Consider the following 13,154-nt stretch of genomic DNA (forward strand, 5'->3'; position numbering starts at 1 on the left):
CAAAAAGCGCATCAACTCTGTGTGTGCGCGAAGTCGAGCCCGACTCGAGTCCAACAGAATGTCACACACACACACACACTCGCCCTTCAATGCCAATGCCCATCCCCGCGTCAAAACGCCTCGCACGGCTAAACGGCCAGTTGCCGAAACCGGAAATCCTGCTTTGGTTGCTGATCTATTCGGCTTATAGCCACGGCTCGTCAAAGCCTCTTGCTGGGGAAGCCTTTTTAGACGTTTAGGCAGTTGCTTTAGCCGTGAGGGGGTGGGAAGGAAATACAAGTACTCACTCATAGTGCCGGGCTTTTCGCGCGTTCGCCGCCTCCCTCGTTTGCCTCGTTCGAGCTTTCAAACAACCGCCGGAAAAAACAAGCTCATGCTCCCAAAGTTGCCCTCGGGGGCAGCGCGTATTTCTGAGGGCTCCATCTTTTGCGCTTCTCACTGCGAGGCTAAAGAAGCTACCGTACGGGTTCCGGGGGCTAGGGAACGGGCAGCCGGGGGAGGGGACCGTCGATCCGTTTCCTCGTGGTTCGTGATGGGCCAAGAGAAACCCTGCTTATAAGCAGAGACCTAGGGAGAGAGGGGGAAGAGAGTGAGAGGGGAAGAGAGACAGCAAATGGCTGCTGCTGGTTTCCAGCACTGGAACGCACGCATGCCAAAGGTAGCACTCGCTTCGACTTCTCTTTAAAGACACTGCGACCACGCCACGATGAAAGGGCCTTGGCTGACCTGGGTTGCCAACGGCCGCTTTGGACGGGCTTGTCGTGTTATCTATCACTTTCTCTTGGCTCCCTTGCTCTTTTCAGAGACCGCCATTCCATTCAGTCTTATTCCCTCTTATTACGCGGCCGCGTCCCCAAACCTCTCCCCAGTCTCCGATTTTCTTTTCCATCTTTTTCCTTACTTTTTTAACCCCTTGATCTTATCTAGTGTCCAAGCTTCTTCCCGAGCCCAGATTGACGACTCGCCACCAATTGCCGCCGGCTTATACACGAGCCAGCACTTACAAGCTTTCGAGCACGGGCTAGAAACGGTTATCAAACGGCTATATCCTCCCGCGGCTGGGGAATCCCGTCGCTTCAATGGCGGGTCTCCAGCTTTGGCGCCATGTCCCGGGAAAGGTGCTGTTGTTCCTTATCAATGTGGTTGCGGCCACGGCCCTGATTTTCGAAGGTACGAAATAGCTCCTCCTCCAACTCACCAGTCATAGCTCGTATGGAGCTGTTTGACTATTTGCCCTATTCCCCGCCTGCCGAGGTCCCCTTGCGAGGCTAGTTTCTTCAGGGTCCGTCATGCACGAGGATATTGCCATGGTGCTAATGAGACTGTTGGACAATGTAAAGGCTATAATCAGGGCGTCCTTGGGACCGTTAGCGCCACGCCAGGCTTCATCAAGATGGCAGATATCGGCCACGATGGGGTCGTTACCAACACCACTAAGCAAGGCGGGCTTGCCGCAGCTTATTACTTTGGGGGCATGTGGGGATGCTTCATCGGCGGTACGAGAACAATCCTTCCCCGGGTCGAAAGAGAGAGACACAGAGAGAGACAGAGAGGGTGTCGAAGAAAACAGAGAGAACGGGGAGAGAGTTGGTGTGTCGTTGTTGTTGTGTAGGACTCTGTGCTAAAACCACATCTTCCAAACAAAACAGGATGGGTTGGCGACAGGATCGGCCGCAAGGGCGGCGTCCTCATCGGCACCGCCTTCGGGATCCTCGGCGCGGGCCTCATGGCGGGCAGCATCAGCGCGAGCATGTTCATCTGCGCGCGCGTCATTGCGGGCATCGGCATCGGCTTCATGAACGCAATCATCCTGCCGTGGGTCAGCGAGCTGTCCCAGTCGCACGACCGCGGCTCCAGCTTCTCCCTGGTCTTTGTCGCAAACTATCTCGGCATCGTCATCGCTTACTGGATCAATTTCGGCATCCGCAACTCCAACATCGAGTTCCGCTGGCGGTTCCCTCTGGCATGGATGGTAATTCCCCTCCTCGTCGTCGATGTGGCCGTGCCGCTGCTGCCCGAGTCTCCCAGGTGAGTTTCCTCTATACAAAAACTTGGCATCCCATCCCCCTCCTCTCCTCTCATCTTCTCCCTTCTTTTGTCCAGTTGCGGCGTCCTTCTCTTTCAACAAATGTAGTAGATATGTGAAAAAATAAAATGGCCATTGACTCTTCTTCCTCCAACACAGATGGCTCATCGCCAACGGCCGCCGTCAAGAAGCAATTGACATCCTCTGCAAAGTCAGAGGCGACCTGACCCCCGAAGACCCCGTCATCGCCCGCGAAGTCGAGCTCCTCGACGCCATCGTCGAGGCAAACCACCACAAGCGCAACGACCTCGCCAACATCGTCCTCGGCGGCCGCTTCTCCGGCAAGCTGCACCTCGGCCGCCGCGCCCTCCTCGGCTTCGCCCTGCAATGGATCCAGCAGTGGACCGGCATCCTCGCCATCGTCGGCTGGGCCGGCGTCCTCTTCCAGCTCGCCGGCTTCGACTCCTACAAGGCCCTCTGGCTCGCCGGCCTGGCCAACACCTTTGGGGTGCCGGGGACGGCCGCCGCGGCGCTCGTCATTGACCGGATGGGACGCGTAAAGTCGTTGGTCACCTCCTTCGTCATCCAGGGAATTTGCCTCTTCTTGGTGGCCGCCTTGATCAAGACGTCGCAGGACAATGCCGTTTCCGATCCGGAGCTCTCGCGACGCCTCGGAACGGCTGCCGCAAGTTTTGTCTTTATTTACGTCTGGTAAGATCTCTCTCTCTCTCCATGTGCATAGCTATTTTGAAATCAAAAAGCTCGATATTAAATCGATAATATACAGGTTCTTCACCATGTTCAACATCATCCCCTGCTGGATCTACGGCACCGAAATCTGGCCCCAGGAAGTCCGCGCAAAGGGCTACAGCTTCACCATCTTCGGCTGGGCCACCGGCTGCGGCTCCACCACCCTCATCATGCCCATCTTCCTCAGCAGAGCCGGCTACGGCACCTATCTCTTCTTCGGCGCCATGAACGTCGTCGTCACCCCCGTGGTCTGGCTCATCTACCCGGAGCTCGCCAACCGCACCCTCGAGGAGATTTCGCTCCTCTTCACCAGCGAGAGCGTGCTGGCCAGCGAGAACATGAAGGAGTACCACCGGCGCGTGGACGAGGCGGGCGGCAACATTGCCGTCGCGGCCAGGCAGCTCCTGGACGAGGTGGACGGCAGGGACGCGGAAAGCGGTACGGAAATCGCAAGCCCTGATGAGAAGAGAATCGAGGTCAACCACGATGCTACCATGTAAATTTTTGTTGACAGATATTAGCCCCTTGATTTGGAACATACAGATGGACCTTTGATCGGAATGGTCAGCCTCATAATGCATGAGCCACTGAGAGAGAGATAGGACCCCCTTATTTCCTTTCCGCTGCTTCGTCTGCTTCGTTCTTGGCATCTTTCTTCTTCCAGATTCAAGTCCACACTGAACCGAAATCGAAATTCCACGTCAGATCGCCCAACAAGTCGGGGGGCACCTGGAACGACCAGTCGCCCGCCACCTCTGAGTTGACTGGGGGCTGCTGCTCGCAAGCACGCGCAGCAGCCCTGGAACCTTCAACCGGCGCCGTAGTGCTCACCGGAGCCTCTTCATGGGGCGGTTTGGACTGTTGCCGCTGGGCAGACATGTACTCGTCAATGCGGGCTACCTGGGACCGGAGCTTCTCGCTCGCACTCGAGCTACGGTGAATCGTCTCGAGGTTCTCGAGAAGCCTGGCCATTGCCAACATGACGGACCTCACCCGGCTGTACTCGGCCTCGCTAAGAGGCTCTTCAAACACGGAGCCGAGGATGGCGCCTATGCCTCCCAGATGGTGCAGCAGCGGCTTGCTAATGGTCAGGCAGTACTGCACCGGGATGGAGTTGAACGCATCCACGACGTCAGCGGCAATGTCGCAGCGTTCCGCGATGCTTGCACCCCCGGCAGCAAATAGCGTGATGCGGAGGAGCTGAAGGCTGGCGGTGATGTTGGCCGCCTGGAAGCCAAAGAGATCCTGCTTCTGATTAAAGGTCATCTTGGGCGTGGTTTTATAGCACTCGGGAAGGTTCAAGTACATGCGGAGCACCTTATCGCGGACAGACGTCCCCGTCACTGTGGACTGGTCGTCGATGATTTCCGACATGAACGACCTCCTCCGCTCCCGGAAGCGTGCCAGAGCGTGCTCCAGGACTCTGTAGAGATCGGTGATGAAGTTCCAGCCGGACAGCCAGCAGTCGGACTGCGCGGTCAGGACGAGGCGAGCAATGGGAGGGCTCAGCCCGCTAGGCGAGAGGCCTGGCCGCGCAATGCCCCCGTCGCTGATGTACTGGTCATCCACCTCGGCAGGGTAGGCGACATTTGCCTGCTGCTCCCGTGAGCGGATAACGCCGTTCCAGACCACAGAGGTGAAGATGTCCAAGGTGTAGATCGACCAAAACTGTGTGTATAATTCCGCGCCAAGGGCAGGCAGATTAGCTGGGCGTGCTCCATGTTGCTATATGTAGTGTAACTTCGGCAAAAGGGGGAAAACGGAGAAACGCTTACCATTCTTCTCCTCTCCTCCCTTTCGATGATCCCGATGCCAGATGGCCAGTTTGCCTCGTCGTGCAGACCGTCCATGGCCATGAGCGTATGGTAGATGCCGAGATGGTAATGCATATCCCGGACCTTGCCGTTCTGAATGGCCGCGATGGCCACGACGGCGTGGGCGCGGAGGATGTTGAAGTCGGAGCTCTCCACGCTAAACTCCAGCAGCTGCCTCCTGGCCTCGGCATAGAACGTGTCCGGCAGCGTCTCCCTCTGGAGCGCCTCGACGTCCCACCGCGGGTTCATGACGGAGCCGTCCCGCACCCGGCCGCCGACCAGGGCACAGACGGCCATGGTGGTGGCGAAGAGCGGCTGGTTGGTGTTGTACTCGGCCCGCGAGATCTTGCGGGTGAAGGATGGCTGGTGGAAGAAGGGGAAGATGGGGTAGACAATCTCAAAGTACAGCTCGACGAGGTCGACGACGGTGGCCTGGCTGACAATGTACGGCGCGCGCCAGGCGGCGGCCGACGACTGCGGCGAGGCATTGGCGTTGGGCCCCGTCCCCGTATGCTGGATCTCGGGGATGATGCGCAGGTCGCCTCCCTGCGAGGGCGATCGCGACGACTCGGCATCTGGCACGCCCTCCACCGCATGTCGATTGGCCGAGGCTCCCCCACTGCCGCGGGCGGGGACGCCTCGCCGACGCGGCTTGCGGTGGTAAGTGCACGTCTGTGCAAAGTCTCTGCAGTTCTGGCAGCCCGTGCCGTCCTCGGCCGGGCGGCAGCGGATGCTGCGGCGGTGGCAGTAGTCGCAGGCCCGCGAGATGCGGCGCTGCTTGGGCTTGGGGAGGTCGCGCGGGCTCTGGTCCGACGACATGATTCAGGCGCTCAGGCTCAGAGGCTCAGGCTCAGCAGACGCGTGGGCACCGTGCCATTCGCTTTCGTGTCAGGAGCGGCCTAAACGGCCAAAGACCCATGTCCCCCTCGTCTCTCACGCGATCTAGTGCAGAGCTATAGCGGATGTCTGGGTATCTGCAGAGGGCTGCGCTGGGACCTGGAAGGGGGGGAAACGGTGAGACACGCGGGTGCTGGGCGCTGCTGGCGATGCTTCGGTCGGCGGGCGTGTCGCTGCGGCGGGCGGTGCGCGAGTGGCGGTTCCCGAGGGCGGCTGCACGGCGGCTTTGCAGATGCATCCAGAGGGGAGAGAGAGCAGAGGCGAGAGGGAGGGTGAAGCTGCTGGATTCGCATCCCCGAAGCAGCAAGACGACGACGAGAGCACCGTGCGGACTGCGCGCCAGCCGGCGGCGCTTGTACGGTGCGGCACTTGTCGCTCCGCAGGCATTGCTACAGTGTGCACGCAGGATCTGCACTACTACAACGTCGCAGTGCAGGGTGTCCCAATCCGGCCTCCTATTACAACTTCACCGGCGTTTTCGAGGGTTTTCGTCTTTCTTGTCTCTTCTTCAATACCCGGTCGCAGTTGTGCGCCAGGCATCGCATGATTGGGCGTTGGTGAACAGGCAAATCTCGTTTGAGTTTCATGCGTACTAAATGTTTCCCGTCTTTATCCATCGATCATAGGTACCTTATAGAGCTAAAGTAGTACCTGACGTTATCATACACCAAAATGCCCAGTTATCCAAACTCCAGAAACTCCTTTCATGCCTTGGAAGCTGCCTACCTACCTGTAGAGCCACTAGTTTACCCCAGCAGACAAGAAATTGATGCAGTGGTGACGGCTACATTCATGCAGTGTTGCATCGGACCCAGCTCCGGTCAACTGATGCTGGAAGCTGCTCTTGTTGCAGGGGGTACCTGTAGGTACGGAGTACGGGCAGCAGGTTAGCGGTTGAATCCCGTCAGCAGCCACGGGTACTGAAGACTCCGTCCTGCCACCGCTCGCCAGTCGCTGAGGTCATCGCTACCCCGGCAGGTACTGAGGACTTGCGCCTGCGACCGTCCCCTAACAGCAGCCATCCTTCCCTCAAATCTCAGGCAGACCTCTCAACCTCGGCCTCTCCCCGCTCAACCTCAAACAGCTGAGGCACGACATCTTTGAGGCTCTCCTCAAGGCTTCGCCACCGGACGCCCAGAACCTGGCCCGCCTCGGCAGTGCTGACGCCAAAGTGCGTGTGCGACTCTCGCTTGCCCGGCTCGCCAACCGGGATTCGATCTCCGTACTTGGGCAGCGCGCGCCGGCTCACGTCGCACAGCTCCTGGTTGCAGTAGACGCCGCTGGCCAGCAAGAAGCGACAGCCGCCGGCCTCGACGACCTGGAGCGCCTTGACGTGCGCGTCGGCAACGTCACGGACATCGACCCAGACGGGTCCCCGAGTGGGCGGCACCGGCGAGTCTCGACCGGCTGAGACGGCGGCCCAGACCAGCTGGTTGCTGGTGTTGACGCCGGCAATCGTCGTGGGCTTGGCCTCGGGCAGGAACGGGCCAAAGACCATGGCGGGACACAGGCTGACGAGGTCGAACCCGAGCACTCGGCTCTCCATGAACTTCCAGGCGGCCTTCTCTGCTGCCGCCTTGCTCGCCCGGTATGCCGCGGGGGCGTTGTCTGCCTTGACTCCGTCTTCGTATGTCAGCGGGCTCCAGTCCTGGGCGCTGTAAGTCTTGTCAGGGCTGAGGCCGGCCGAGGCGTCGTATATGGAGGCGAAGCTGTTCGTTTGGACGACTCTCCGGATGCTCTTGATCTTAGCGGCAGCCTCCAGGATGGCGGTCGACCCTTGCACCGCGGGGATCATCATCTCTCGTTCAAAGTCGGTTGCCTGATAGTGAAATGGTGCAGCCAGGTGAAGAACTGCAGCCGGTGATAGGGGGCCGATGACGTCGAGGTAGCTCTGAGCGTTTGTGATGTCTTCGATGACAACCACCTCCAGCCCGGGGTGCCCTTTGTGTGTCTTCTTCACCGCAGCAACCTTGTTCTGGCCTCTGACGGTTCCAACTACACGGTATCCCTCCCGGAGTAGTGCGGCGACGCAATGCTGTGCAATGAATCCGTTGGCGCCTGTGACGACGATCAGTGCCGGCGGCTCAATCCCAGACGCAAGTAATGAGGGCATTTTGCGTGATAATGGAAAATAAAAAGGTATGATGCAGCAATGCGTTGGAAACACGGGCCGATGAGGGGGTCAGAGCTGAAAGTGTTGTCTTCCTGTAGGCCTGGACTATTTGCTGGTGTCAACCGTCGACTCAGGAACCCGGGAGGCCATCGTTATGTATTCGATGCTCCATCGGATACCTACCGACGGATCGCCCTATCGACAAATCTCCACGGAACAAAAAAAAGCAGCGGCCTAAGCGCGCAGGCCAGCGGAGCATCACGGCAGGCTCATGACTGCGTCCTCGTGTACTCTGGTCTTGTTGCCGACGGGCAGTTCAGTCCGGTGTTACACGAAGCTCGACGCCCTTTGACAGATCCACGCAGAGAGGCGAGAGACGAGTGATGGATCAGCGTCGGCGTTTCCACGCTGTCGGGCGACTGGCTGCTCGAGACGGCGCTGCATAGCGTGCGCCGACCCGACCCCCTGCAGCCGTCGCAAAGCTCTCTTGCGAGCAAGCCTTTGCGTCTCTGCAGAGCCCTCCGGGGTGGGGCAGAGAGGAGAGGCAGACCCGGATTCCGGCCCCGGCGACTTCGCCGAGCGGACCGGTGTAAGGCCATGCAGTCTCGTTGAGCGGAATGTGGGTTGAACATGTGCGCGGGCGAGTCTCTGGCAGGTTGCTGATTATTCTGGAGTAGGTAGCACGAGCTGAGGCGACAATGGCTCCTGTCATCGCGGGGTTACCGATACACAGCGTATAGGGTAATGAATCGCTCATGTTGTATTACCACGCTCTGTCGGCGCCGACCTTGCGCCATTGTTGTTGAAGAGCCATCTCAGAAGATTCCTCATACGCTATTGAAGCTTCCTACATGCTTCATGATGGATGCGCCGGCGGCGTTGTGTGTGTACCATATGTCTCCATGTTTGCTACCACAGCATACCGATTCATTCGTTCCCCGTACAAGCATATCACAACCTCAGTCAGACTAGCATGGCCAGAGCCTGTTGCCTTTCATCTCACTCAGCCCCTCTGGATTATTCGGGTTGATGCCACAGATTCATCATGATTAGTGACACCGCTCTTTACTTGGCCCTCTTTCTAATGGTTAGCCGCCTTGGTGGAATGCATCTTGTCAGCTTCGACCAGACCGCGCTGGCAACGCCACAGCTGATAACTCTAGCACCAAAGAGCCAGACAGCAAATCATCTGACGCACGGATAGCATGCGTGCGAGTTATCACTAACAAGAATGTATTTCCTGTCCTATAGGGACACGAGGCAGAGGAGGCAACAACGGACCGTGATTGACAGAATGCAGCCATCTTTCTGCTCTGCAGAGCCGCTCACCTGACGAGACAAGAGGCCGAGTGGAAGATCACCGAGTAACAGTGGGCATGGCCGTCGCAATTTCAAGCGTTCAAGCCGCGCCGCGGAGTCGTACCAGCGCCGATGAAACGCTTTTCTGCAATCCAAGGTCATGTTGATCGAGCATGGAGCAAGGCGTCGCGGTCCATCAGCCTGTGTTTTGCTCGAATCAGCCAACAATTTGATGAGTGAATGATGAGTTGGCGCATGTGCATATGTACGTCAGGCAGGGGAGAGGAGCAGCCGTCGGTAGTTGTGATGCGGCAAGTCTGCAGGATTCGCTGTATACCTGTACACTTTGTCCATTCACAAGAAGTATATCGTCTGTGTTGCAAGGCACGAGCAGAAGAGGCAAGCACGCGGTACTTTGCGAGGAGGCAATGAGCGATGCATTGGGTATGAGCGATGCATTGGGTATGAGCTGAGACGGCCAACCACAGCATCAAACACGCCAATACTGCTCCCACAGACGGGTATCAAGACAGCTAGCGGCCCATGCGACTGCGAGTTGTCTAGTATCACGGAATGGTCAATATCAGCCCTGCTGTGATACAAGCCACACCGAGCCCCAGCAAACTGTCCCTCTGGGAATAACGGGCTATGATTCGATGCCGTGTTTCGGGCTGACGCTCCAGTCGAGCTATTCCTAGATGGCTCACACTCCGTATCCGCGGCCCATACGACGAACTAGGGTCGGCCATATCGCATGTCGACTGCGGTTGCTATGGAGCACCCCTTGATTCAGCATGTTCATGGCAACTTGCCCGAGCAAGCTTGTGCGGCTTATGGAGCTAGGCGTCAAACGACGGGGACAGTTTCGATCCGCCTGCCCATCTGCCGCTCCCAGTACTTTTGACTGCCGTTCGGTACACGAGCTATGCCCCCCTCTCTATCCGCGGGTGGATGATGGGACTGACATGTTGTCCGTCACGTACAGAGCACAGGTTCTCGCAGCCACTGAAGCCTTGACAGTCGAGCACGTTCTATGTACCATCAGCTTTGTTCTGATTGTACTGGATATCTCCGAGGACCGATACACATATGTACATCCGCATTTGAATTTGCACTTTGTGCTCAAGGAACGCGGATGGATTTCATTCCATGTCTCTTTCTGTTACATGATGTTATCAAACGCGAACACGTCTGTGTGGGGAAGTGACAGTGGCAGCGACGCTTGCAGTATCGGTAAGCACTCTAGAGCTGTCTACCCCTTTTCTTCAACGAGGGCCGACTCTTGGATGACTCGGAGGCCGAAACATCTGGATTGTATGATACGAAAGTTGACACAACTAACAAAAGACTAAATAGATGAACTAGGACTGCCTCTGGCAATTCTATGATCCGTCTCGTAGAACTACGGACGGAAAGATGAACGACTTTTGGAAGAATTTCAGATATCACACTAATACGAAGAAAAGAAACGCTCGCACGCAGATACACAGCTCGGAAGGCATCCAGCCCCCCCCCCCTGATAGTGAAATGGTGCAGCCAGGTGAAGNTAGTATACATATTGGAAGGTCGGGTTTGTAAGGTCCGTCTGGTCGTCTTCGACTGCCTTGGCGTCAATCTCGCCTCGCCGAATGGCCTCCAACTCCGCTTGACGGGCCGCGGCTGTCTTTGCATTCCGCATGCCATATAGAACTCTCAGCAGAATGGTGACGATGATGGATCCGCCGGCAACGCCCAGGACGGTGATCTTGGCGGGCAGGTACTTGGGCTTGTCCTTGTCCTGGAACGTCTGCGGGCCGATGATGTTGGCGATGGAAAAGGCAATGGCAATCATCACGTTGACCGTCACCTTCTTGGTGTATCCCTGCGTGTTGGCGCCGACCAGAGCGTAGATGAGAGCCAGGGGGGCCACGTCGAAGTTGATGAGGTAGACACCGGCCAGGGCGCCGGCGTTGGACTTGGCAAAGGACATGAGGCCTGCACCGATAATGGTCGGGATCAGGAGACCGACGATGCTCAGCCAGCGAGGCAGGTTGTAGTAGATCACGTAGGTGCCGGCAAGGGTGGCAAAGATGGAGATGGCACCGGCGGGCATGTTGAGGAGCGCCGACTTCTTGGGCGTCAGGAAGATGGAGTTGATGATGGTGGCCGAAAAGGTGGTGATGATGCCCGAGGGGATGACGATGAGGATCGTGTTGAGGAACAGCAGCCACACCTGGAGGTCCTTGAGGGCGTCGAAGATGCCGGACGCGCGGAAGACCTTTTTGCCAGCGCCAGCCTGGTCGCGGGCCAGGACCTCCTCGATGAGCGCCTTCTCGTCCTCGGTCAGGAAGGCCGCCTCGCGGACGCCGCTGGGCATGACGCAGATGACGGCCAAGGCAACGAAGAGGTTGAAGACGCCGACGGAGACAAACATGATGCGCCAGCTCTGGAAGGACGAGGTGGTCGAGCCGTGCTGCGCCGCCCAGGAGATGAGCCCTCCCAGGACCTGTCCGGCGCCCAGGCCGCAGTACCAGATGCCGGTGCGCAGGGTCGCCTGCTTCTTGTTGTACCACTGCGACGTGATCATGATGAGGGCGGGCGTGATGACGGCCTCGAACATGCCCAGGAGCGTCCGCACGGCGGCGGCGCCGGCAAAGTTCTGCGTCGCGGCCGTGCAGCACACGATGATGCCCCAGAGCAGGACGTTGAAGCCGAGGACCTTGGAGACGGGGAACTTTTGGATCAGGTAGCCCTGGGGGAACTCGGCGACGGCGTAGCCGATGAAGAAGGCCGTGGCCATCCACGAGAAGTCGTTCCCGACAAAGTGCAGGTTCTTGGCGATGCCCATGATGTTGGCGTAGTTGACAATGACCTTGTCGAGGAACTGCAGGAAGTAGCAGAAGAACATGAGCGGCACGAGGCGCATGTCAATCTTTCGGTAGATGCGCCTGAGCTGCTCCGTCTTGGCCGCGGGATCGTCGAGGGACGAGCCGTGGCTCGAGATCACTGGCGACGCGACCTTTTCGTCCATCCTGGACGAGTCGGACATGTCGAACTGAGTATGAAGCGAGGGTATGAGTTAGGAGATGGAATTCAACAATAAGGCGATACAATGTTTGAACAAAGGGGCATCAAAATATGAGAAGGGGGAAAAAATCGGTGTGGCTCAATTCATTGTTTTAACAATGGAAACCCACCGCAAGTCTGGGTGGTGGAAAGCAAAGGGTCGTGAACAGCCCGAAGGATGGCTAAAACATCAACGCATGAAGCTTTTCCAACCAGAGACCGACCCGGGAGAGCCTCATACATATATCAAACATTGGCATCCGCACCAAGCCAGGAATCAAAGACGGGAAACATACGATTCTCTTTCCCGACTGGCATTCTCGGCCCTGCTAGTATTCGCCCGCCACACCCTTTACCACACCTTGTTCAAAAAAAAAAAGAGGCTCTACCTAGGGTTAGTCGAGTTGGTGGTTCTGGGCAGTTCCGTTTGCAGGGCGCGGCAGTTCGTTCTTTTTCTTCCTTACTTATTTCTTTCCTGCAGCGTCCTGATACGATGTAACGTTGGCGGACCTGGGTCATGGATACTACCTAGGTCATATCGGTGCCTTGCTCGTACACACACGCAGCTGAGGTATGTAAGGTATGTATCTCCTTATTTCTCCCTCGGCTGAAATGTCGATTTCCGTTTGTGCTAACCTTCAGCAGAAGCATAGGTCGTGTCTCACAGACTGCATCTATCTGTATCACTCGGACGAGAGCGAGCTGCAAGGGGCCGCCGCTGTTGCAGATTGCAAAATGCACCTAAAAGAGCAGCTCATGCCGGTGACCGCACGAAGCATGAACATCACCCATGAGCACTGAGAAGCGGCCGTAACCCTTCAAGATTGCTCGTTCCAAGGAAAAGGCACAGCTCGGCACTTTGACAGCACTAAGCAGGGCTTCAAGTGTCCAGAAGGGAAGGTCTTACTTTTTCGAACAGGGACGAAAAGACCGAGCAAATTCGCAATCCGAAAATCAATGCCTCTTTCTACCATGCCTACCCAGACTCGCTCATTTCTGGCCTCGGAAGATTATGATCTGATTCGATGGTAGAGCAGCACCGACGTTGCAGTGGGCCATTGATACCACAGGATCTGTTCATCAGCATCGCCTCTGCAGCATCAACCATCATCTCGATCAAAGATGCTCAGGTGCGGAAGGAAGAGAGGTCGGCTTTTGAGCTCGGCCGCACTGCCAATGTCTCATCCTTGTCCTCTCTCATGACCATGAC

At 57.4% G+C, this 13,154-nt stretch overlaps 4 protein-coding genes across 4 annotated transcripts; 1 reads left to right on the forward strand and 3 right to left on the reverse strand.

Annotated features, from left to right (window-relative positions):
• Positions 1-1,079: 1,079 nt before the first annotated feature.
• Positions 1,080-3,276, forward strand: CCMA1212_000626 (Sugar transporter STL1; the record flags this gene model as incomplete). Its single annotated transcript, XM_073698087.1, has 5 exons — positions 1,080-1,170; positions 1,341-1,496; positions 1,650-2,028; positions 2,186-2,737; positions 2,814-3,276. 5 exons carry the CDS (start codon positions 1,080-1,082, stop codon positions 3,274-3,276), a joined length of 1,641 nt encoding a protein of 546 aa, XP_073562912.1.
• Positions 3,277-3,442: 166 nt separating this feature from the next.
• On the reverse strand, positions 3,443-5,409 carry CCMA1212_000627 (uncharacterized protein; the record flags this gene model as incomplete). Its single annotated transcript, XM_073698088.1, has 2 exons — positions 3,443-4,444; positions 4,552-5,409. 2 exons carry the CDS (start codon positions 5,407-5,409, stop codon positions 3,443-3,445), a joined length of 1,860 nt encoding a protein of 619 aa, XP_073562913.1.
• A 123-nt stretch (positions 5,410-5,532) lies between these two features.
• CCMA1212_000628 (uncharacterized protein) lies at positions 5,533-5,874 on the reverse strand (the record flags this gene model as incomplete). Its single annotated transcript, XM_073698089.1, has 1 exon — positions 5,533-5,874. The coding sequence occupies one exon, from the start codon at positions 5,872-5,874 to the stop codon at positions 5,533-5,535; it is 342 nt and encodes a 113-aa protein (XP_073562914.1).
• Positions 5,875-6,523: 649 nt separating this feature from the next.
• On the reverse strand, positions 6,524-12,027 carry CCMA1212_000629 (uncharacterized protein; the record flags this gene model as incomplete). The annotated part of the gene is made up of 2 exons (XM_073698090.1): positions 10,455-12,027; positions 6,524-7,570 (listed from the first exon to the last, which is right to left on the reverse strand). The coding sequence occupies exons 1-2, from the start codon at positions 11,925-11,927 to the stop codon at positions 6,524-6,526; spliced, it is 2,520 nt and encodes an 839-aa protein (XP_073562915.1). The 5' UTR covers positions 11,928-12,027.
• Positions 12,028-13,154: the final 1,127 nt, after the last annotated feature.

Source organism: Trichoderma ghanense (genome assembly GCF_004382785.1).
Source record: "Trichoderma ghanense strain CCMA-1212 chromosome Unknown scaffold_0, whole genome shotgun sequence".
NCBI lineage: Eukaryota > Fungi > Ascomycota > Sordariomycetes > Hypocreales > Hypocreaceae > Trichoderma > Trichoderma ghanense.